This window comes from Armigeres subalbatus, chromosome 3, assembly GCF_024139115.2.
Source record: "Armigeres subalbatus isolate Guangzhou_Male chromosome 3, GZ_Asu_2, whole genome shotgun sequence".
Classification (NCBI taxonomy): Eukaryota; Metazoa; Arthropoda; class Insecta; order Diptera; family Culicidae; genus Armigeres; species Armigeres subalbatus.
The window spans coordinates 83,229,886-83,254,626 of NC_085141.1; the positions used below are offsets into that span (position 1 = coordinate 83,229,886).

General features: G+C 42.4%; 3 protein-coding genes and 1 long non-coding RNA gene across 4 annotated transcripts in view; 2 read left to right on the forward strand and 2 right to left on the reverse strand.

Annotated features, from left to right (window-relative positions):
- LOC134222516 (TATA-binding protein-associated factor 172) overlaps positions 1-24,741 on the reverse strand; it is a 277,075-nt gene that overhangs the window by 231,695 nt on the left and 20,639 nt on the right. The gene's annotated exons all lie outside the window — the stretch shown is intronic.
- LOC134225851 (uncharacterized) lies at positions 7,952-8,621 on the forward strand. The gene is made up of 3 exons (XR_009983340.1): positions 7,952-8,053; positions 8,197-8,309; positions 8,379-8,621. It is a non-coding gene; the product is annotated as an uncharacterized LOC134225851 (long non-coding RNA).
- On the forward strand, positions 11,729-15,013 carry LOC134222524 (programmed cell death protein 2-like). Its single transcript, XM_062701675.1, has 3 exons — positions 11,729-11,994; positions 12,073-12,838; positions 13,228-15,013. The coding sequence occupies exons 1-3, from the start codon at positions 11,887-11,889 to the stop codon at positions 13,647-13,649; spliced, it is 1,296 nt and encodes a 431-aa protein (XP_062557659.1). The 5' UTR covers positions 11,729-11,886; the 3' UTR covers positions 13,650-15,013.
- LOC134222530 (uncharacterized) lies at positions 15,000-15,492 on the reverse strand. Its single transcript, XM_062701684.1, has one exon. The coding sequence runs from the start codon at positions 15,405-15,407 to the stop codon at positions 15,168-15,170; it is 240 nt and encodes a 79-aa protein (XP_062557668.1). The 5' UTR covers positions 15,408-15,492; the 3' UTR covers positions 15,000-15,167.

The window sequence follows — 24,741 nt, forward strand, 5'->3', positions numbered from 1 at the left end:
GCATATTTGGCGCTATGAGGCAAATATTGTTATACAGTTTATATGCAATGTAAAGAAACGTTTCAAAAGTTATCAAAATGTATGAATCTTATGCACGAAAACGTTTCAAAAACAATTGCAAGTATTGTTACATTAAAGAAATATGTTGATGTATTGTATCCTCAGTGTTGATACAATCTGTACAACCATCAAGAAACAATGTATCCTATTGTATACCGTACATTGTATTGTAATTCAATTGTTTACACTATTGAACCAATAGTACATTTTTATCCGGGCGGTTCTTCTATATGAAAGTAACAGATGGAGATGACTTCGGTCGGGTTTGCGGGCCTGTTCAGCAGTTGTAAACATGTGCAGTCTCGGCAGTGTCACATGAAAAGGCTTATAGAATTATTATTATTTATTCAGACTAAGGCCGAAGTGGCCTGTGCGGTATATAAGAGTCTTCTCCATTCGGCTCGGTCCATGGCTACACGTCGCCAACCACGCAGTCTACGGAGGGTCCGCAAGTCATCTTCCACCTGATCGATCCACCTTGCCCGCTGCGCACCTCGCCTTCTTGTGCCCGTCGGATCGTTGTCGAGAACCATTTTCACCGGGTTACTGTCCGACATTCTGGCTACGTGCCCGGCCCATCGCAGTCGTCCGATTTTCGCGGTGTGAACGATGGATGGTTCTCCCAACAGCTGATGCAATTCGTGGTTCATTCGCCTCCTCCACGTACCGTCCGCCATCTGCACCCCACCATAGATGGTACGCAGCACTTTCCTTTCGAAAACTCCAAGTGCGCGTTGGTCCTCCACGAGCATCGTCCAGGTCTCGTGTCCGTAGAGGACTACCGGTCTAATTAGCGTTTTGTAGATAGTCAGTTTGGTACGGCGGCGAACTCTATTCGATCGGAGCGTCTTGCGGAGTCCAAAGTACGTACGATTTCCAGCCACTATGCGTCTCCGAATTTCTCTGCTGGTGTCATTTTCGGCAGTCACCAGTGAGCCCAAGTACACAAATTCTTCTACCACCTCGATTTCGTCACCACCGATGCAAACTCGCGGTGGGTGGCTCACATTTTCTTCTCTTGAACCTCTTCCTATCATGTACTTCGTCTTCGACGTGTTGATGACTAGTCCGATCCGCTTAGCTTCCCTCTTCAGTCTGATGTAGGCTTCCTCCATCTTCTCAAAGTTACGTGCCATAATATCTATGTCGTCGGCGAAACCAAATAGCTGGACGGACTTATTGAAAATTGTACCACTCGTGTTAATCCCTGCTCTTCGTATTACCCTTCCAAAGCGATGTTGAATAGCAAACACGAAAGACCATCACCTTGCCGTAACCCTCTGCGGGTTTCGAAGGGACTCGAGAATGCCCCTGAAACTCGAACTACGCACATCACCCGATCCATCGTCGCTTTGATCAACCGTGTCAGTTTATCCGGAAAACCGTGTTCGTGCATTAGCTGCCATAGCTGGTCCCGATCGATTGTATCATATGCGGCTTTGAAGTCGATGAATAGATGATGTGTGGGCACGTTGTATTCGCGGCATTTCTGCAGTACTTGGCGAATGGCGAACACCTGGTCCGTGGTGGAGCGTTCGCCCATAAAACCCGCCTGGTACTGCCCCACGAACTCCCTTGCAGTTGGTGCTAGTCGACGGCATAAAATTTGGGAGAGTACCTTGTAGGCGGCGTTCAGCAATGTGATTGCGCGGTAGTTGCTACAATCCAGCTTATCGCCCTTTTTGTTTATGGGACACACGACACCTTCCATCCACTCCTGCGGCAAAACTTCCTCCTCCCAAATCTTGGTAATGACCCAGTGCAGCGCTCTAGCCAGTGCCTCACCACCGTGTTTAAATAGCTCTCCTGGTAGTTGGTCAACCCCAGGGGCTTTGTTGTTCTTCAGCCGACCAATCTCCTCCTGGATTTCCTGGAGATCCGGAGCCGGTAGAATTATGTCCTGCGCGCGTTCTCCCAGGTCCATCACCATACCGCCATCTTCGTCTGCCACATCGCCATTCAGGTGTTCTTCGTAGTGCTGCCGCCACCTTTGGATCACCTCACGCTCGTTCGTAAGAAGGTTCCCGTTTATGTCCCTACACATATCAGGCTGTGGCACGTGGCCCTTATGTGAACTGTTTAACTTCTCATAGAACTTTCGTGTGTTATTAGCGCGGTACAGTTGCTCCGTTTCTTCACGGTCTCGATCTTCCTGCTGACGCTTCTCCTCCGGAAAATCGAGTTTTGTCTGCTCCGCGCCTGTTTATATCGTGCCTCGTTCGCCCTCGTGCGGTGTGGCAGCAATCTCGCCCATGCTGCATTCTTCTCTTCTACTAATTGCTCACATTCGCCGTCATACCAGTCGTTTCTCTGATCCGGGGCACCGTGCCAAGTGCAGCGGTTGCGGTGCTACCAATGGCGGATCGAATATCTTTCCAGCCATCTTCAAGAGACGCTGCGCCTAGCTGCTCTTCCGTTGGAAGTGCCACTTCCAGCTGCTGCGCGTATTCTTGGGCTAGTCTACCATCTTGTAGCCGCCCAATGTTAAGCCGCGGCGTCCGACTTCGACGCGTGTTGTACACCGTCGAGAGTTTTGAGCGCAGGCATACTGCAACGAGGTAGTGGTCGGATTCAATATTCGCACTGCGGTAAGTGCGGACGTTCGTGATGTCGGAGAAGAATTTACCGTCGATTAGAACGTGGTCGATTTGGTTTTCCGTTTCTTGGTTAGGTGATCTCCATGTGGCCTTGTGGATATTCTTGCGGGGAAAGAAGGTGCTTCGGACTACCATTCCGCGGGAGGCTGCGAAGTTTATGCATCGTTGGCCGTTGTCATTCGATACGGTGTGCAGACTATCCGGTCCGATGACCGGTCTATACATTTCCTCCCTTCCTACCTGTGCGTTCATGTCACCGATGACGATTTTAACGTCCCGCAGTGGGCATCCATCGTATGTCTGCTCCAGCTGTGCGTAGAACGCTTCTTTCTCGTCGTCGGGTCTCCCTTCGTGTGGGCAATGCAGGTTGATGATGCTATAGTTGAAGAAACGGCCTTTAATCCTCAGCTTGCACATCCTTGCGTTGATTGGCTGCCACCCAATCACGCGTTGGCGCATCTTACCCAGCACTATGAAGCCGGTTCCCAGCTCGTTGGTGGTGCCACAGCTTTGGTAGAAGGTAGCCGCTCGATGCCCGCTTTTCCACACTTTCTGTCCTGTCCAGCAAATCTCCTGCAGCGCCACGACGTCGAAGTTGCGGGGATGTAATTCATCGTAGATCATCCTGTCGCAACCTGCGAAACCTAGCGACTTGCAATTCCATGTTCCAAGCTTCCAATCGTGATCCTGTATTCGTCGCCTAGGTCTTTGCCGATTATATCGAGTCGCATTATCTCTTATATTGTTCGTAATGATTGGTTTTCTAGGCGGCTTATTGGGCCAGCGCAAACCTCCTGTCTCGTCGGAGGGCCGTCGTGTCAGGGCTGTTTATCGTCCCACCTAACACCAGGACTTGGGCTTGTGCGCTTTGAGCGGCACACGGTCGCTTTGGTGGGGCCTACTTGCGGATACATGCAGCTTTTTATAGAGGTTTAACAGGGCCCACTGTCAAACCCCACCACATCCTAGGCAAGCCCCACAACTCGCAGATGGCCAGGGGAGGGATCGTCAAGCCCTTGGACATAGTCCCTGCTGCCCGTAAAATGTGAGTCAAATAAACATTGTTATTTATTGTTGCAGATTGAGAGGTATTACGATTGTTATGAAATAAATTTTAGGAACAGTTTCAAAAAAATAAACAATTTTGTTTCACTTTCGCGAGTATAGTTAATGCATCGTATTTCGTTCATTTCTCGAGTAACGTTTTTATGATTAGGGAAGGCATAAATGTAAACAAGGTATGCAGTTGAAATTAGTGACGTTTGCACACGCACACTAATGTGCAATTAAAATTACGTCAACCCAAATTTTGATGAGTTGCACCATCAAGCAGTGCTTGTTTTCCTTTAATCGCCACTCACACATTCGGACGTGAGAATCTCAATACAGTAGACCCTCGCTGATCCGACGAATGTATGGCCGGACTATCAAGGCTTCTCTCGTTAATCCATCTGTTAAATCCATACAAATGACCCAAAAACAAATCACAGCACAAATTTGAAAACTGAGTGCGTAGCAAGGGGTGTCTCACTGCTATTGACCACGAATTTCAATTGAAATAAAGTCGATTTCAAACGAATGCCATATGATTCTGTTTGATCAATTTTGCAACGCACCTTCTACGTTTTGACAGAACTGTTTCTTTCCACTGAACTGTATTTTTTTATCAAAGTAATCGTGAATTTTGAACGTTGTCAACGACATCATTTAAGTTTTTCTTTCAAAACAAACAACATTTTGCATGATCTCTGGGTTTTTGTTTTTTACTTCATTAATATAATTTTTTTCGTGTTTTAGGACTTTCGGGACCGATATTCTTCTGGAACATGAATGCAGCTTAATGGTAACTGCAGATGTATAAGCTGGTCTGAATTTGTTTGGATTTATGAAGAAAGTAAACATAAACGCTTGGATTTCTCTTTTTTGTTTCGTCTACTTAATTATCCAAATGAAAAAACATCTATATATGCCGTCCGCTGGATTCCATCTTCTGTTTAGAAAATTTTACATTGTTTAACACAAGAAAAGATTCGAACTAGAGTTTTTTTTTGCGGTTCAATTGTGTCAATTACCTGACGCTATGAAATAAAGTGTACGAAACGACCACTGTTCAAGACTCTGAAACTCTCGATCACTTTTAATTAGGCGATCCTTTAACTTTGTTTTCTTTAATGGCTACATCCCATCTAGAACTTGGTCAGCTTTTCAACGTAGTCTTCTATAAGTGCTTCCAAGTTATCAAATAAAATCTTTTCTTCGCCTGCCATTGCATGAAATTGTATGGTGTACTGGCTACATTATGCCTTGAGAGTGGAGATTGTGTCCCACCCGGAAATATTCTAGACCGGGCCGAGAAACCATTGCAATTCCATATGTTTTCTCGCAAGGAACTGGAACTGGAGACTCAGTCTATGACAGGTGGCAGGAATGCAATAACATGCGATGTATGTTGGATCATTATTGTTATGTATGTCACAGAAAGTCAAGAGCTGATTGATAAAGGGAAAATGTTGCAAGCAGCACGAAGTATTATCCGGGTTCCAACAAATGCAGTCAATAAATGTTCCTTCAAAAGAAAGGGATGAGTGCACGGTAATAATAATAAGCTTGTGACGAGGCTTGGAAAGTGCTAACTAGCCTCAGGCAGATTCAGATGTTGTTCAAAATATTTGCGCTTACAAGATATACATTCTGATATTTGAATGCTAATGTTCTCAATCACTATCACCGTTCAATTTGACAGATGACGTAAAGCAATTCGTTGTGTTGCTAAAATCAACAAAATGAGCTTTCAACTAATTTCGATTGCATCGAAATAAAGTCGCTTCGGTTGCTTGGTTAATTTTTAGCAAATAAATTCAATTTATGCTATGTGAGACACCCCTTGGTGCGTAGTGTTCATTTTTTTTTTTTGTTTTTTTGTCAGCTCCGGAATTTCAGTAGCGAAATCATTGCACAGAGTACTTTTCAGCAGCGTACTAGCCTTAATCCGGAAAATTCCGAATTAGCGAGATTCGGACTACCGAGTCGTCGGATTAGCGAGGTCCGTATAAGAGCAAGATTACCGTGGTGAATATAAGCCATTTGACACAGGGGGAGAAGGCGGAGCATTGAATCCCTACCCCGACATGTGCTGGTTCTAAAATGTAAACAACAGTGTTAATTCTCTACCACCTTTTTGTTATGGCGAGGGAATTTTTATGCACACTTTTGTTTTCGATATTTTATCAAAATTAAACACTCAATCATCTAGCAATATACCCAGCTAACCATTAGCACTTTATTTCGCCTTTTCGGCTATATAGGGCTGTTATAGAGCCAGTATAAAATTTATTAGCTCTATGGTAGCGTTATAGTCGCACGTACTGCTTATTTTAATGCTATGCTTAGTATGCTTGAGATACCTGCTTGATTAAAGGGACTCGAAAAAGAATTTATTTGGAGTAACTAACCGAATGTAAAAATGTTTGCATTAACGATTGCGCCCTAACAGTGTTTCTAAGCTTCGATGCAGAGTACACGCGCTTTGTTCGCCAGTGACAGGCGTTGATTTGACAGCGCAGTATCATTACTTGACACTTTGACAGGCCTTGATTTGACAGCGCAGTATCATTACTTGACACTTTACCGGTCGCTACTAAACGCGATGCTTAAACAGTAGCGCAACTGACAGGTGACCAAATTTGGTAGCGCGGTAAAAGCGCTGCTATTTAATGAACTGTCAAACGTCACCGGTGTGGAATACAGCAACAAAATTTATAGCCGGAAACTGACTGGTGCGAAAAAGAGTGACTGAACGCCTGGTAGTGATGCTCTAAGCGGGGGGATGGGGGGATACTGTATTACTCAAATTTTGATGAAAACCTCAAATCTCGGGTACTTATTCAAAAGGACGTATGTGATTTTGTAAACAAAGATTTAAACGTCAATTTGTCCAATCTGATAGCACTCCCACGCAAACCATCACCACAGGCGGGTAGGGGAAGCCTTCGGCAAATCGACGTTGGAATCTTTGTTTACAAAATCACATACGTCCTTTTGAATAAGTACCCGAGAAATTGCCAAGTATTGAATAAATCCATTCTGATGAGTTTGCCTGCACGGGTAGATCAAACAACCTAAATTTTGAGTTGTTTTCGATCTGGCATCTCTTTCATTCCTTCCTTTGATGTCAAAAACAGAGAAAGAAAACCACCTAACGATAGCAGTTTGATAGGGGAAGCCACCCGGATAAAAATTTACAGTAACTTGTATGACATAACCCATTGAAATACAATAGATTGTGTGGCAAACAATACAAACTATTGTACGCTTATTGTAAAATGTTCACGGTTGTTAAAGATCTTTATTGTACGTACATTAAAATAACAATATATTTAAATGTTACCGATACATTCTATTATATTTTTATTGTTCGCTTATGTTTAGTATTGCTCATCCAAAAACTAAACCGACTTAAAAGTATTCGGTGGATGATCTGGAAATCCGTCTAATGTAATTGTATTAATGTAATTTTGGAATATTTCAAGGATTTATTATATTGATGAAATAACAATTGAAAACAATAAAATTACAATAGCTTTGCTTATTAAACGAATAAAAACGTTATACCGATTCTCAAGTACATATATATTTTCATATTGTAGGTCTAGGAATGTTATGCAATAAAAAATTTAATTCAAAAAAATGAAAGGGAACAAAAACTTTTGCTTATAATTTACTCGGAAAATGGCTGAATCCATTTGATCGTGTACAGTTTTGTTTATAATTAGTGAAGAGATGAAAATAATAAGACTGTATGGTGCAGAAAGTGTCTTTTTCATTACAGTTTCTGCTGCTGGGCAAGCGGTAGATCACTACAGTCGCGATTCGCTGGTTGGGCCACAATCTCGACCCAACTAACGAATTCGGTTTTTAGTTGGGCCAACTGACAGCCATTTGAACACGTGTATTTCGACTTGAACATCACAAATGATGTCCAGTGACGCCCAATCCTGTTTTCCGTGTTTACATTGAATTTTGACGTACGGTTGCTTTTTAGTTGGGCCATGGCCCAACCAGCGGAGGCCCAACTAAAAAGTGACCCAAGTATTAAGATCCCAACCAGCGAATCCCGACTGTATATGCCTTCTGTACCGTGGTAAGTATTTAACGTGTTAGAGCGCGTTAGAGCATCATTACTGGGCGCGAGTATTTTCGCATCTGTCACTATTTTCGGTTATCATTTTGGTGGCTGCATTCCGTACCGGTGACGTTCGACGTTTGATAGTTTATCAAATAGCAGCGCTGTTATCGCGCTGTTAAATTTGGTCACCTGTCAGCTGCGCTACTGTTTTAGCACCGGTAAAGCGTCAAGTAATGATACTGCGCTGACAAACGGTTTATACTCACCACCGGTAATCGTAATCTTATACTACATACAAAAGTTCAATGTACATAATGAACGCAGTGGTTCATTCCGAACAAAAAATAAATAAAAATTTTATCATCATAATACCTGATGACATACCTGTTAACATGTATCCTTGTTCCTTTACAGAAATGAAGCTTATGATAAATAAAATACTGCTCCTTGCTGTTCACTGATTCAAGGTCGTTCAGTGGCTACCATTGGCCGATCTCACCAACGGGATATAATAAGAACTGATTAAGGTATTTTCTTTTCTTCTCGACGTACTTCTAATAAAACTGACATTCTTTAATAATTTACATTTTTCACAGGTTTATATCTATATATGTCAACTTTGGAAGTAGTGCGCTGGATTCGCCCAAAGATATGCTAATCAACGCATCAATTAGTTTGACAGAAAAACTTCGGTTCGAAGGTCCAGAATTCTAATTTGGTGTTACGCCGACAATGTGTGTTCAAAAATTCTTCTTCTTCTCTATTAGCAACAGTTACGGCGTGTTTGGCGAGTATAGCGGGCTGCGTCACTTTCAGCGTTTATGCACCCGTAGCCAAGTAACAGCAATGCAAGTTAAAATTAAGTTTTAACTGAATTAAAATTAATTTGAAAATAAAAAAATTGTGAAGCAATTAATTGTATTGTATTTTTATTGTAATATTGGAGAATAATGTATTCTAAATCCTGTTGTATTTCTATTGTAAAACAATAGAAACAGTAATTGAAAACATTTAAAACACAATGATTTCTATTGTTTTGTCGCTCGAAATCATCCCATTGAAGAACCGTAAAATCAATTGTTTTGCTCCGAATTTTGTATGGAAAATTTTCGATTTTTTTATTGTAAAGATACATAACAACCCCCCTTTTTAATTGTAAAAATCCCATTTACCATTCATTTTATCGTGGAAAACCATTATTTCTCATGTGATTTTATTGTCAAAATTCCATTATATTCAATGGTAAAAATAATGTTTTAAATGGTGTTGTAACAATAAAATTTATGATATTTTAATGATATTTTTTATCCGGGCAACGCTAGGTTAAAGGGGTTAAACTCAAATTTAGGTTGTCCAAACCTATTTGAACATAACATTAGGTGGAAACAACTTAATACTTAGGTACTTTTTCACACGGGATCAAACGGAAACTACTCAAATCCGAGTTCGGCCACCCAACTCAAAATTGACTTCCCCCACCAACGGTCCAAATTAAGTGAAATGAACTTAATTTTGAGTTGTTTGAACTTCATTTAGGGTTGTCTGATCTAACCGTGTGGATCCTACCCTGTTCTTAAAAAAAATCAAAACATTGTAAGATGACATTTCTAGACGTCAGATGCGCGTGTCCGCGCGTTGACCGCCCCATAAAACATCCTACCGACTTTTCCCCCGACTAAGTCGGTTTTCGTCGGTCGGATCGGCCTACTTTGCATCCGACTAATCGGTTGTTTGTTGCACAGACGCTTATGGGAGCTTTACAGGGGCGTTTAGCGATTAAACAATACATTAAATCGGCCGACTGAATCAATAGATTTGAAGCAATTTAGTCGGTAGACTAATCGGCTAGCATAGTCGACGGCAGAAAAGCAATCAAACCGACAAAATCGACCGATGAAAATCTGAAGAATTGGATGATTAATCAACTGATGCAATCAAATAATGAAATGCAGCTGACGAAATCGGCTGATTAAAAGCAAGTAAATTGCTCGATTAGTAATTGTATTCTAATGGACAGTAGACGATTCCCGATGAAATCGGTTGTTTTTGGTCTACCAAAATAAGTTATTAATCGGATATTTAAAACCCAAAGCAAGCATAACTCGACGAAATAGGGTGATTTATTTGTATTTGTTTGATCGATAATATCTGATTTAGTAAGTGATGAACTTATTATGAAAATAGATTTATTTATTATTTATTCAGACTAAGTCCAAAGAGGCCTTTGCAGTACACATAAAAGTTGTCTATATTCGGCTCGGTCCACGGCTACACGTCGCCAACCACACAGTTTACGGAGGGTCTGCAAGTCATCTTCCACCTGCCCGCTGCGCAACTCGCCTTCTTGTGCCCGTTGGATCGTTGTCGAGAACCATTTTCACCGGATTACTGTCCGACATTCTGGTTATGTGCCCGGCCCACCGCAGTCTTCCGATTTTTGCAGTGCGAACGATTGATGGTTCTCCCAACAGCTGTTGCAACTCGTGTTCATTCGTCTCCTCCACGCATCGTCCCCCATTTGCATCCCACCCTAGATAGTACGCAGCACTTTCCTTTCAAAACTCCAAATGAATATTAATCACTATGCAGTATAGTATAAAAAACTAATTTGAGCAAGAAAAATTAAAATGAAAGCAAGAAAAGCCGTAGATCCCGGCCCATGCCTTGATGGGTATACGATATGTAGGGTCCAGGAGTTATCTTCCTGGAGTTGATGGCTGCCATTCGCGAGGAAATAGGCTATCGGAAAATGAAGGCAACTAGAAATAGTTGTTTTAAAATACTTGAATATTTCAAAAACGCGTAAAAAGTTTAGTTCACCTTTTAGATAATTATCCTTGCAACAGGTTGCGTTTGAAGAGGATTCCTGTTCTATTTCTATTGATTATGGGCTGGATCGGAACTATGAGAAAAGCACCATCACAGCTAGGTGGATAGTTTAAAGTTTTGAAGAATTGAACTTAAAAAAACATAGAAATCTGATCACCTTTAGCTCATTCCCACCAGACAGATTCCTGACTTAAGATTGGAAGGGCTTCGAAAATTGTTCCATTCAGCCTCCATAATCTGCATTTTTTGTGTTTTGCTGAAATAAAAAATGTATTTGTCTGTATAATCTGATCCGATCATTTCACCATGGGAAACAGTGGGATAGAATTCCTCTCGAATGCAAGAAAGCCAATGCGAACAAATCAGTTGAAGATAAATTCCCAAACATGTAGTGAAGAACTGGTTTATTACTAATTTTACAATAAAGTAATATAAAAGAATGTAGTTTGAACAAAGACTCTTAGGGCCAATTTGTTCACCTCCGGTTTAACTCTAAAGTGGTATTCACCCCCGCTTAAACCTGATTTAGTGACTAAGCGGGGGTGAAGAAATTGACCCTTAGTCAATAGTCCAGTCCGACCAATATTCAATGGAAACCAAAAATTTCCGTCGAAAATTATTGCGAGTTAACGATAAGTGCCAAAAATGAACGATACTTTTTGCACACACATACTTGCCATTGTATATTGCACTACGCATTTCGGAACTAACATGTTAGATATTCTCTTTCTAACTAATTTTAATAATTATATTTTGTGCAATGATCTCAACTGCTTCACTTGTAAACAATACACTAAACAGATGTAATTTATCAACTATTACCCCGATTAAATCGGCTATATAAACACTACTTGATCCATCGATTGATACGTCGATCTAAATAATGTCTAAGAGCCACCCGACTAAATAGGTTGTCCATGCATATGATTTGGTCAGCACCAGATTTAGTTGGCATTCATGATGGTTGATTTTCACCCGATTTCGTCGGTGAATAAACAGTTGATTTCGTAGACACCTTGATTGGCACCCGATTTCGTCGGAGATAAAAACAATTGATTTCCTCGGCACCCGACTTCGTCGGTGTATCAGGAAATTTTCATCTGTCAAATGTTTTATGGGGCGTCACTCACCCACTTTTTTGTCTGCTTCGCCTGTGGATCAGCGATTTTTTGTCTCTGGAGCGTGATTTTTCTCTATTGTGTGAAAAATCAATTTCCCTAGTGCTGGAGAAGTGCATTGTCAAAACATCTGACTTCTATCGGGAACATACAGCGAATGGCGAAAATTAAATGCACCGTTCTGTTAGGATACGACGATGAACCGATCGCGGATAAGGATAAGCCCTATCTCAATCATATGGTGAATAAGATTGGCGGTGTGGCGGTAAGAATTTTCTTAAAAGTGCTTATTGGTTTAGCCCTGGAGGGGGTAGGTACATTAATCGATACCATTTTTTCACAGAATTGGCCTGCGGGTGAAATTGCAATCGCACCTTGTGCTCTATGTGGCCAAAATCGTCCCTTACTGTTACAAATATATGCACCGCTGGAGAATTCACAGTTCCATAGGACCCTGTACATATTTGCTTGCCTGAATGCTCCATGTTCGACCCAATCGCAAAGTTGGATCTGCGTGAGGACTCAGGCACTGGAGAAAAGTCCCGCTGAAAACGAAGCTTCTCAGGTTGTGAAAACGGTGGCAAGTAATATCGCGTGGTGTAGTGGAGCAGATGACTGGGACGATGATGATACGACGGGTGCGGGGAATACCTTCATGAGAGTCGATACCGGAAATGTGGTAGATTTGGAAAACGAAGAGAATGGTAACGTGATTCGGTACGAAAACAGTAAAATATCTGACGAAGATGACGAGAGTAACTCGTTGGAAAATGATCCGCTGCCAGGGTTCGGAAACCTTAGGGTCGACGAGTGGAATGCTAACGGCGGCGGAGGTGGTGCCAAAGGAGGATTGATTGACAATTTATATACGAGCAAGGCAACGGCAGAGATAGAAGGGACGGAAGGTGATGTGGTTGTGGTGGACACGCCTTTGTCGCCTAAGAGAGATTTGCTGGCACTGCTAGAACAGCCGCAAGTTGTGCCGAGAGGACTGAAAGATCTTACCCTCAAGAGCTTCTACATAAGTGTTGACGAAGAACGCTCGTGTTCGCCGGTGATAACTGAACATGTACGAGAGTTGTTACAGGAGTATCAAAAACACGAGGAAGGTGAGTTTGAACACATTTAAGCTATAAGTATATGAAGTTGGAGTACTTTGAAAGTGTTGCGCTATTTAAATTTATAATCCTAATAGCATACTGGGGTAAAATGAAAACCTTTATTTAAAAGTATAAGTTCTTTTATGTGTCATAATAGTAACTTGAATATATATCCAGGTTTTATTTATTATCATAAGTCCTGTAATCTGCAAGCCTAGTTTCAATTAAATAGTATTATAACTAATAAATTGCATATTGAAATTAATTTTATGCCATATACTCCCGTGAATCGCATAAATGTCCCATTTTTGCTGAGTTACTTAATTCATATGGGACAAATATGCGATTCACGGTAGTATATGCCTTCAAATATTAAACATTTTTCAATGTAATTCCAGTTAAAACTAGCCCCGACAGCCCGTTGGGACACGGAGCTGTTGGAGGAGGGCAACCGGTACCAATGGACCAAGAACTTTATGAAAAAGGCATTCCTATCCATGGGGATCTCATGTTCCACAATTTTATGTCAAAGCTACAGGAGAACCCCGGTCAGATATTACGTTACTCGCGGAATGCTACTCCCGTTCTCATTGCCCCGCTGAAGGAACTACTATCGCCAATTTGTCAGCACTGTGGCTATGAAATGATTTGTGAAGTGCAGATTCTACCAACCATCATTGAAAAGCTCCGGCTAGAAGCTACTGGAGAGTGTGCTCCAATTGATTTTGGCAACGTACTAGTGTGGACTTGCACCAAGAGCTGTTGGGACACGCCCGACAAGATGCGAACTGAGCAAGTGCTGGTGCAGCAGGAGTCTTAAATTGTCTTTCCGTTCCAGGAACGCATCGTGATTTTATGAATTCGATTCGATTCACATTTTATCTAAGTGTAGCAGTAGAATTGCAAGTGATCTTACCGAACCGTAAATTGTTATCTCATAAACGATATTTATAACAAATATAAAAATAATTCGCTAGTAACATTCAATATAGCAACAATTTGCTAGCTGGTGCTTACAGAACTCCGAATATAACTTCTTCACATTACTTTAGATATAAAACGTCTACCCGGAACGACAACCATCACTGTCTTAGCCCGGTTAGCGAATAGTTGCTGTACACATAAACTGTGAAATTTTAATGGTTTTTAGATACTTTAGCGTTAAAAGGATAACCATTTTAAAATATCCGTGCTATAAAGAGTCAGTGATGCAATCGAATTTGCAAGTTTAAAACAAAATTCCAAGTACCACAAACATATTCCGTCATGTCAATTGAACAAGTTACCTAAGGCAACGTCTGCAGAAAACGATAGAACTAAAACTGCATTTCACCTAAACGTATCAGGCAAACAACCATAGAAGCATGTGCTCAGCTGAACAAACGAGACATAATTCGGTGAACAGCTTTTTGATAGAACATTTTAATGTCGAACCGTTGAGGAATGCGAACAAGGTTTGTTTTGAGAAAAGGTCTTCCTCTGTTGTATCCAATCAATTAAAGAACCCCTAGAGTGCAGAAAAGGCTAGTCCTAGTAGAATAAGTGAGAAGAAAAAAAAACTAGACTGACACGTCATAACGGATGTTTGAAAGGGCTGGATTTTACAATGCAATTTACCATCAATCTTGAAAAATCCCTCTATTAGAGTAATTTATCATGCATTTTTAACTTTATAGACATGTGGCAGTAATTGCTGCTTAGTAGGTGAACAGGGCAGTTCCGGTCATCGGTTCGATCTCATAACGTTGAATAGAACGTAACATAAGATCCATACAAAATCATTTGTCAAAAAATCCAAATACTTCCCGAAATAATAATTTAATATTCGTTAAATTCCACAATATACATAAGTTGGGCATCTTGTGCTAACTAAACAATTTGAGTTTTCAAAAATAAATGGGTGTCGCTTTTTACGCGATTGTTTTGGCCTTTTGATTTATTAAACCATTGAGTTGATCCCACGAAAAAAAAAAAAATAAGAAAAAGCCGGATAAAAAGTGTGGAAATTGAGGCAGACCAAGAAATTGAGTTTTGAGAAATCACGTTGAATGAAAAATGAGATCGAATCGAATAAACCAGTTTGAAATAGTTTTCTTTTAATATTTGAAAGTGTTAAGTAGCAGTTCATTGAATATGATAAGCAAATCGAAGAAATAAACCAAACAATGAATCAACCGTTCAACATCAGTAATGTATTCTATGTATAGAGAAACTTCACCAATGTCGATAAGCATAGCAATCATAGGTATAAGCAGTATTCCTTTTCTCAGGCAGTCAATTAGTTATTATCCGCAAATTCACAATGGCAGTCTATATCAAATCCCCAGTCGTAGCACGCTCAAGCAACGCCTCCTCTCAAACGCAACACCAGATGCAGCGTGGACCGGTTGATGATGTTGTACTCGTCCAGGGTATGGCCATCTTCCAATTGTTTGCCGGAGAAAATTATCCGTTGTTGATTCGGTGGCACGTCCTCCCGGGCTTCGACCTTCTTCTTCAAACTGTCCACCGTTTCGTCCTCAGCGAGCCCACTCAAAACGATAGTGCGGCCGTTCAGTGTCCTCAGGTAGATCTGCATTTTCGAAACTGCTGGTGGAACTGTTTTGCGGAGATTGCTCTCAAAGATACTTTCGTTCTAGTGGTGTTCTAGGCTTTGATGGTTTCCGCTCGGAAGTAAGGCCTTTTTATAGTCCCTGGCTTCTTCCGCAGTTCCATTGAGGCGCAGTTGTCTAGAATAAATGTTTTAGTAGTAGTGGAGATCAATGTTCTTTACAGAACACCGATGTAATATTCTGCTCCTAGTGAGCTCACATTTGGGTAGTGCTTATAATGAACTAAATATAGCAAGTGATCGGCGTTTGGTCGTAGAATAATTTTCATCATACCGCAAGCTTAGAACTCTTACTATGAGAACAAAGCGGTGTTAGAATTTAAGATTAATGTCTTCTAGTGGTAAATCTTTTGTAGTAAAAGGTTATATATATACGTTTCACACTGATTCTATATATCTTTTCTTAGTACTTATATTCTTAAATACTCAGGCAATCAATACTCTAGAAAAGGAAGGCGCGGGACGATTTCGATATCGAGAAGAGATACATTCTAGTTATTGATGTGCCGTGTGATAAAGTGTTGCTTACAAGTAATCTGATTTGAATCACTATTCGAAGAAACGTAACAGAGCTGCAAGGCAAGGGAAGAGATGTTGTACTATATCTAATATGCAATGTTTGTTCATACTATATAAGGAAGGATAGCATGATTAACATCTCCAATCCATCAAAATGGTAAGAATTTGAAGTTATAATTTGTTGAACATGTTAAATCATTAATGTTCACTACCAAATGTGACATAAAGACGACATAATTGCGGTGTGAATCTGAGACCATTATAAAAGTATTCGAGGAAAAAAAAGGCAGGAGTATTTGTGGAAGAATTCCCAGAGGAGAAATTTGAATGGAAGGACTCGAAAAAAACTACGGACTTTCGGAAAAGGATTTTGTAAATCATTCTGTAGGGATTGCCGGGAGAACTTCAAATATATAATTTATAGAGGATTTTTGAAAGAAGTTTATACAGGAGGATTCCAAAACTATTGCCTTGGGGCTTCTTGGGGGAATGTTTTGGGAAACTCCTGAAGGGATTCCTGGAATAATTTCTGAAGGAAATCGCAATTGAATTTCCATAAGTATACCTAAAAAAACTTTCGGGGTGGGTGGAATTTGCGTTAGAAATTCTATGTGAAATTCGAAAGAAGTTCAGTGGAAATTTGTGGAGAGTTCTCGAAGTAATTTATGGAGAATTCTTGGAGGAGTTTTTGGAGGAACTCCAGGGAGAATTTCAGAAGATTCCCTGAAGAAAAACTTGTGGACAATCTAGAAGAATGTCCGTAAAAAATCTAAATTTCTGGAGGAATTCAAAAATCTAAATTCTTGGAGGAACTTCCGGAGGAATTCCTGGAGGAACTTCCAGAGGGATTTCAAGAGGAACTTCGGGAGATATTCTCGAAGGAACTTCCGGAGGAATTCCTGGAAGAACTTACAAAGGAATTTCTGGAGGAACTTCCTGAGGAATTCCTGGAGGGAACTTCTGAAAGAATTCTTGGAGGAACTTCTAAAGGAATTCTTGGAGAAACTTCCGGAGGAATTCCTGGAGAAACTCCCGGAAGAACTCCTCGAATAACTTTCGGAGGAATTCCAGGAGAAACTTTTGAATGTAATCCGAACGAAATCCTGGAGGAACATCCAGAGAAATTCCTGGGGGAACTTCCGTACGAAATCCTGAAGGAACTTCCGGACGAAATCCTGAAAAAACTTACGAACGAAATCCCGGAGGAACTTCCGGACAAAATCCTGAACGAAATTTCCGGACGAAATCCTGAAGAAATTTCCGAACGAAATCCTGGAGAAACTTCCAGCCGAAATCCTGGAGGAGCTTCTGGACGAAATCCGGAAGGAACTTCCGGATGAAATCCTGAAGAAATTTCCGGATGAAATCTTGGAGAAACCTTCGGACAAAATCTCGAGAGACCTTCCGAACGAAATCCTGAAGGACCTTCCGAACGAAATTCTGAAGGAACTTCCGGACGAAATCCTGGAGAAACTTCCGGACGAAATAATGAACGAACTTCCGGGCGAAATCCTAGAGAAACTTTCGAATGAAATCTTGGAGAAACTTTTGGATGAAATCCTTAAGGACCTTCCGAACGAAATCCTGGAGAAACTTCCGGACAAAATCCTGGAGGAACTTCTGGAAGAATTCCTTGAGAATGTCCGAAGAAATGTCTGAAGAAATGTCCAGAGGAATTTCTTGATGAACTTCCCATCGAACTCGTGGAAAAAAAATCCTGGGGAACTTCTGAAAAAATACCGTAGAGTTTTTGACGCATGAAATTAGTCCACGCCGCCGCGCCGCCGCCACCGTTCATCAACGACGTGACGCCGCCGATAAATTTTCAATCGGCGCACAGGTGTAGAATTTTTGAGTTTTTTGTTAATTTCGGATACATTTCTCGTTATTTCGTGGGTTTTCTTTTCTAATAATCCCAGGTTTTTTTACACGGTTGGATTTTTTTTATTCCTTTATTAAAGTGATTTTTCTTATTACTAGAGTTCATCACTGGGTTGGATTTTTTTAATTTCTATGAACTTTCACATTAACTTTTAACTCATTGTTTCATTGACGCCAAACTGCCGTAATCTGAAAAAGTGACATATTAGCCAAATTACAACATATGTATAGGTTTTCCATTTTTCTGTTAAAGAGTGCAACGAGCAGCGAGTCCGTTAACACTAATATTGCAAAAGGCCGTATACGTCACTTTGTCAGATTAGGGCAGTAATGGTCTAAACTGACTAAAACAAAACCGTGTAAAAAATCTGGGTGTTTAATCAAATGTAGATTGGTCCTGAGGTGGACGGCGATTCCTACCGTTGACAAACCCACAGCAGAGTTGAATTTTATCGAGCCAACTGTGTACAGGAAATGTTCCACTCCATCGATAGACTCAGTTTACTTAAAACTTATGGATCCTGTACACCTCCGGTGGTGCAAAGGGCCGACTTGAAAGATCTCCATCATGAGCGTTGCCCGGCTATCGCTTTAACCTGTTGCCAGGTTAGATTTTGGTCGACTTCTTTTATTTCTTTATTGAGGCTTCGCCGCCATGAGCCTCTGGGTCTGCCTCTGCTGCGATGTCCCGCTGGGTTCCAGTCTAATGCTTGCTTACAGATTTCGTTTCCGCCCCTACGTAGAGTGTGGCCGACCCAGCCCCACTTCCGATCCCGAATTTCTGTTGCTATCGGCCTCTGGTGACAACGACGATGGAGCTCATTGTTTGAGGTCCAGTTGTGAGGCCACCAGGCCCGAATTATATACCACAGGCATCGGTTAATGAACACCTGCAGCCGTTGAGTGTTCTCCTCTGATACACAACACTGATAGACTCAGTCCAGAGTTAAATTTTCTTTGATCCGTTGGCGATTTCGATCACCAACCAATCTACTCACTATATACAGTTATTGACCCATTAGTTCCTTCAAACCACCGACCAAGCCATGCCAGATTTTTGATTCGTCCTAAAGCGATATTGAACATCAAACGACGATGAACGATCAACCAACCCACGTTAGAACTGAATTTGATTTGTCCTAACTAGGTCCAGTGCTCCAAGCTATCGAAAGACCTACTCCAAAGTTGAATTTTACTTGATCCAAATATGTTCAATGGCAATTCCCGGCCATCAACCAACTTACTCCAAAATATGGTTTTCCCTGATTCGACTAGACCGATATCAATTCTGATTCTTAAGCGTGTATAACACTTAACGGAGCCGAGACTCTTTATGATATTTAAAATCTATATCATTATAATCAACAGTTAGTGAGAGGAAAGGAACATAGACCAAGATACTCGTCGCGACTCAAGGTTAGATTGCCTAATTTCAGGATGGACGGGGTTGGGACTTCGAGTCGGACAGTCGAGCAAAGAAAGGCATAGATAGCCTGCATATACTCCACATCGCGGGCCACAAGGGTTTCTAATAGTTGCTCTCTAAAGGCGTCATTTTCCGAGCAATACCAAACTACGTGATCGACTCTACACCTACATAAGTTGCCTACATCGACAAGGTTTATTCTGTAGAGATGTACGTTTAGTGAATAGTGATTGGACATAAGCCTCGACATCGTGCGAATGAAGCCTCGGCTTAAGTCATCACCTCTGAACCACACTCGCGCAGAAACTTTAAGTACTATAGAAAATAGCCACCGTCCAAGTTCATTGTGTGACCAATTCATTTGCCAATTTTGAAGAGTATTCTGACGGACTAATGGGAAAAACTCGTTGTTTGAGATTTGTCTATCATAAACTTGACCTTTCTGTGCGCCTATCTTTACCAGTGAGCCCATGTTATCATTGCCATAGATTAGGCGATTATATGGGACCCATAAAAAGGTAATCTTGAATGATCGTTCGACCAAATCACGCATCTGCTTTCTTATGTTTGTAAAAAAGGAAGATGCGTGCTCAACTGGTTCCGTAGGGCATCGGTAGAACTAAGACTATCCGAGAAGATGAAAATATGATCTACGGGCTGATCGGAAATTATCCCAATGCAAAGTTAATTGCTACCAGTTTTCGGAAAGTGGTCGAATTCTTGGCAATTGACATGTTCATATTTGTCAGCAAAAATAGAGGGAATAGAAAGATTTTGAAGATGATTTGGTGTTCCTAGCATGTTTCATGGACAGATCGTATTCAATTGAGATATGTAGCTGAGAAAAACTATCAGAAAACTTGACCGGTGTACCAAATCAAGCATATTATCGAAGTTTTCCAAGACAAGTGTGTTACTATTATTATTTATTCAGACTAAGGCCGAAGTGGCCTGTGCGGTATATAAGAGTCTTCTCCATTCGGCTCGGTCCATGGCTACTCGTCGCCAATCACGCAGTCTACGGAGGGTCCGCAAGTCATCTTCCACCTGATCGATCCACCTTGCCCGCTGCGCACCTCGCCTTCTTGTGCCCGTCGGATCGTTGTCGAGAACCATTTTCACCGGGTTACTGTCCGACATTCTGGCTACGTGCCCGGCCCACCGCAGTCGTCCGATTTTCGCGGTGTGAACGATGGATGGTTCTCCCAACAGCTGATGCAACTCGTGGTTCATTCGCCTCCTCCACGTACCGTCCGCCATCTGCACCCCACCATAGATGGTACGCAGCACTTTCCTTTCGAAAACTCCAAGTGCGCGTTGGTCCTCCACGAGCATCGTCCAGGTCACGTATCCGTAGAGGACTACCGGTCTAATGAGCGTTTTGTAGATTGTCAGTTTCGTACGGCGGTGAACTCTATTTGATCGGAGCGTCTTGTGGAGTCCAAAGTATGTACGATTTCCAGCCACTATGCGTCTCCGAATTTATCTGCTGGTATCATTTTCGGCAGTCACCAGTGAGCCCAAGTACACAAATTCTTCTACCACCTCGATTTCGTCACCACCGATGCAAACTCGCGGTGGGTGGCTCACATTGTCTTCTCTTGAACCTCTTCCTATCATGTACTTCGTCTTCGACGTGTTGATGACTAGTCCGATCCGCTTGGCTTCCCTCTTCAGTCTGATGTAGGCTTCCTCCATCTTCTCAAAGTTACGTGCCATAATATCTATGTCATCGGCGAAGCCAAATAGCTGGACGGACTTATTGAAAATTGTACCACTCGTGTTAATACCTGCTCTTCGTATTACCCCTTCCAAAGCGATGTTGAATAGCAAACACGAAAGACCATCACCTTGCCGTAACCCTCTGCGGGTTTCGAAGGGACTCGAGAATGCCCCTGAAACTCGAACAACGCACCCGATCTATCGTCGCTTTGATCAACCGTGTCAGTTTATCCGGACAAGTGTGTTACTCGTTCCAATTTGATGAGTATTCTTAGTGATAGCTCCCAGTAGCGGTGCTTTAAAGGAGTAACTCCAGCCTGAAGCATGTTATGCATACAGCCAAGGGCAATACGCAAACAACGATATTGAATTCGTTCCAATTTTATTATGTGACAATCAGCTGCTAAGGGGAAGCAGAAAGAACCGTACTCTAAAACAGAGAGAATAGTCGTTCTGTAGAGTTTTATGAGGTCTTCCGGGTAAGCACCCCACCATGCTCTGGAGATTGAACATAGAAAATAGATCCTTTTCCGGCATTTCTCTATCAAGTAATCAATGTGGGGTTTTCAGGTACATTTAGAATCAAATCAGACTCCAAGGTATCTAGATATCAAAGATGGGTTGATGTAATCTTTCATCAGCTTTAGTTTCAGTTGAGCAGGTACCGTATCATCTGGCATCATCTGCAAGTTGTCTGAGCGTGCATTGTCCTTCCAAACAATTATCAATATCTTTTACAGCAAGGGACTTAAACATCCTCCTTGGGGAAGGCACATGTAGCTGTTTCTGGAAGTTGTCAGAGCGTTCACCCATAAATCCCGCCTGGTACTGCCCCACGAACTCTCTTGCAATTGGTGTTAGTCGGCGGCATAAAATTTGGGAGAGTACCTTGTAGGCGGCGTTCAGCAATGTGATTGCGCGGTAGTTGCTGCAATCCAGCTTATCGCCCCTTTTTGTATATGGGACACACGACACCTTCCATCCACTCCTGCGGCAGAACCTCTTCCTTCCAAACCTTGTTAATTAACCAGTGCAGCGCTCTAGCCAGTGCATCACCACCCTGTTTAAACAGCTCTCCTGGTAGTTGGTCAACTCCAGGGGCTTTGTTGTTTTTCAGCCGGCCGATCTCCTCCTTGATATCCTAGAGATTCGGAGCCGGAAGTCGCATGTCCTAAGCACGTGCTCTTAGGTTCATTAGCGCCACCGTTGTCTGCCACATCGTCATTCAGGTGCTCTTCGTAGTGCTGCCGCCACCTTTGGATCACCTCACGCTCGTTTGTAAGAAGGTTCCCGTTTGTGTCCTTACACATATCGGGCTGTGGCACGTGGCCCTTACGTGAACGGTTTAACTTCTCATAGAACTTTCGTGCGTTATTAGCGCGGTACAGTTGCTCCGTCTCTTCACGGTTTCGATCTTCCTGCTGGGGCTTTTTCCTCCGAAAAATCGAGTTTTGTCTGTTCCGCGCCCGTTTGTATCGTGCCTCGATCGCCCTCGTGCGGTGTTGCAGCAATCTCGCCCATGCTGCATTCTTACCAGTTCTTCATACCAGTCGTTTCTCTGATCCGGGACCACCGTGCCTAGTGCAGCGGTTGCGGTGCTTCCAATGGCGGATCGAATATCTCTCCAGCCATCTTCAAGAGACGCTGCACCTAGCTGCTCTTCCGTTGGGAGTGCCACTTCCAGCTGCTGCGCGTATCCTTGGGCTAGTCTACCGTTTTGTAGCCGCCCAATGTTTAGCCGCGGCGGACGACTCCGACGCGTGTTGTACACCGTCGAGAGTTTTGAGCGCAGACATACTGCAACGAGGTAGTGGTCGGATTCAATATTCGCACTGCGGTAAGTGCGTACGTTCGTGATATCGGAGAAGAATTTACCGTCGATTAGAACGTGGTCGATTTGTTTTTCCGTTACTTGATTAGGTGATTTCCATGTGGCCTTGTGGATATTCTTGCGGGGGAAGAAAGTGCTTCGGACTACCATTCCGCGGGAGGCTGCAAAGTTTATGCATTGGCCGTTGTCGTTCAATACGGTGTGCAGACTATCCGGTCCGATGACCGGTCTATACATTTCCTCCCTTCCTACCTCAGCGTTCATGTCACCGATAACGATTTTGACGTCCCGCAGTCTCGTCGTCGGGTCTCCCTTCGTGTGGGCTGTGCACGTTGATGATGCTATAGTTGAAGAATCGGACTTTTATCCTCAGCTTGCACATCCTTATGTTGATTGGCTGCCACCCAATCACGCCTTGGCGCATCTTTCCCAGCATTATGAAGCCGGTTCCCAGCTCGTTGGAGGTGCCACAGCTTTGGCAGAAGGTAGCCGCTCGATGCCCGCTTTTCCACACTTTCTGTCCTGTCCAGAAAATCTGCTGCAGCGCCACGACGTCGAAGTTGCGGAGATGTAATTCATCGTAGATCATCCTGTCGCAACCTGTGAATCCTAGCGACTTGCAGTTCCATGTTCCAAGCTTCCAATAGTGATCCTTTATTCGGCGCCTAGATCTTTGCCGATTATATCGAGTCGCATTATCTCTTATATTGTTCGTATTTATTGGTTTTCCAGGCGGCTTATTGGACCTGCGCAAACCTCCTGTCTCGTCGGAGGGCCGTCGTGTCCTATCTGTTTTGTGTCCCACCTAACACCAGGACTTGGGCTTGTGCGCTTTGACCGGCACACGGTCGCTTTGGCAGAGCCTACTTGCGGATACATGCAGCTTTTTATAGAGGTTTAACAGGGCCCACTGTCAAACCCCACCACATCCTATGCAGGCGCCACAACTCGCAGATGGCATGGGGAGGGATCGTCAAGCCCTTGGACATAGTCCCTGCTGCCCCCAAAACATGACACATTTGGTGCGGTGGCGAATCTTTTTTGACCGCAGTTTCTTCTAGAGCCCGTAGTAGGCCCGACTTCCACAGATGATGCTCCTTCGTATTTCACGACTAACATTGTTATCAACCGTTAGCAAGGATCCGAGGTAGACGAATTCCTCGACCACCTCGAAGGTGGTCCCCGTCTATCGTAACACTGCTTCCCAGGCGGGCCCTGTCGCGCTCGGTTCCGCCCACAAGCATGTACTTTGTCTTTGACGCATTCACCACCAGTCCAACTTTTACTTTTACTTTTATACAAACTTCAGCAAGTAATAGTCCGGAATTTGTGCGGAAAGTCCTTCGTCAATTCTTGTGACATGTTTGTCTAGGAGTTCATGCACGAAATTTCGCCAATTTACATTTTTAACACCCATTTTTTCGTTCCTGCATGAATTCTTGGGTCGTTTTCTACAAGAAATTCAACTAAAATCTTCAAGAATATCTGCAAAAATTCGTGCAGAAATTCATCGTTCGTGCACACATCCGGAAATTTTTACGGTGAGTACTGTGTGAATTTTCGCGGAAATTATCCTGGATTTTTTTGCAGAAATCCAACCGCTCTTGGAACTTCTGCAGAAGTCGTTCCAAAATTGTCTAGGAATTTTTTTTGAGAACATCTGTGGAAATTCCTCCGGATATTCTTGCCAAAGTTCCCCTGGGAAATTAAGCGAAGATTTATTCGGGAATAATGTCATAAATTCACGCACACTCGTCAAATAAAAACCTTTTAAACATTTTTATAGACAACATGTGAAAATTACTTCATTAATTCCTGCAGAAATTGCAGAAATTGATTGGTGGCGCAATTTTTGAGGATTGTTTAAAGAAATTCCTGTGATCATCGATACAGGAATTTCTTAGGAAATCGCAACGTGATTT

Bases quoted from the DNA above. Each gene is read 5' to 3' on its own strand.
- LOC134222524 (XM_062701675.1), top strand. From the start codon at position 11,887: ATGGCGAAAATTAAATGCACCGTTCTGTTAGGATACGACGATGAACCG. The intron at 11,995-12,072 runs GTAAGAATTTTC...ATTTTTTCACAG, and splicing joins ATAAGATTGGCGGTGTGGCG to AATTGGCCTGCGGGTGAAAT. The intron at 12,839-13,227 runs GTGAGTTTGAAC...ATGTAATTCCAG, and splicing joins GTATCAAAAACACGAGGAAG to TTAAAACTAGCCCCGACAGC.
- LOC134222530 (XM_062701684.1), bottom strand. From the start codon at position 15,407: ATGCAGATCTACCTGAGGACACTGAACGGCCGCACTATCGTTTTGAGT.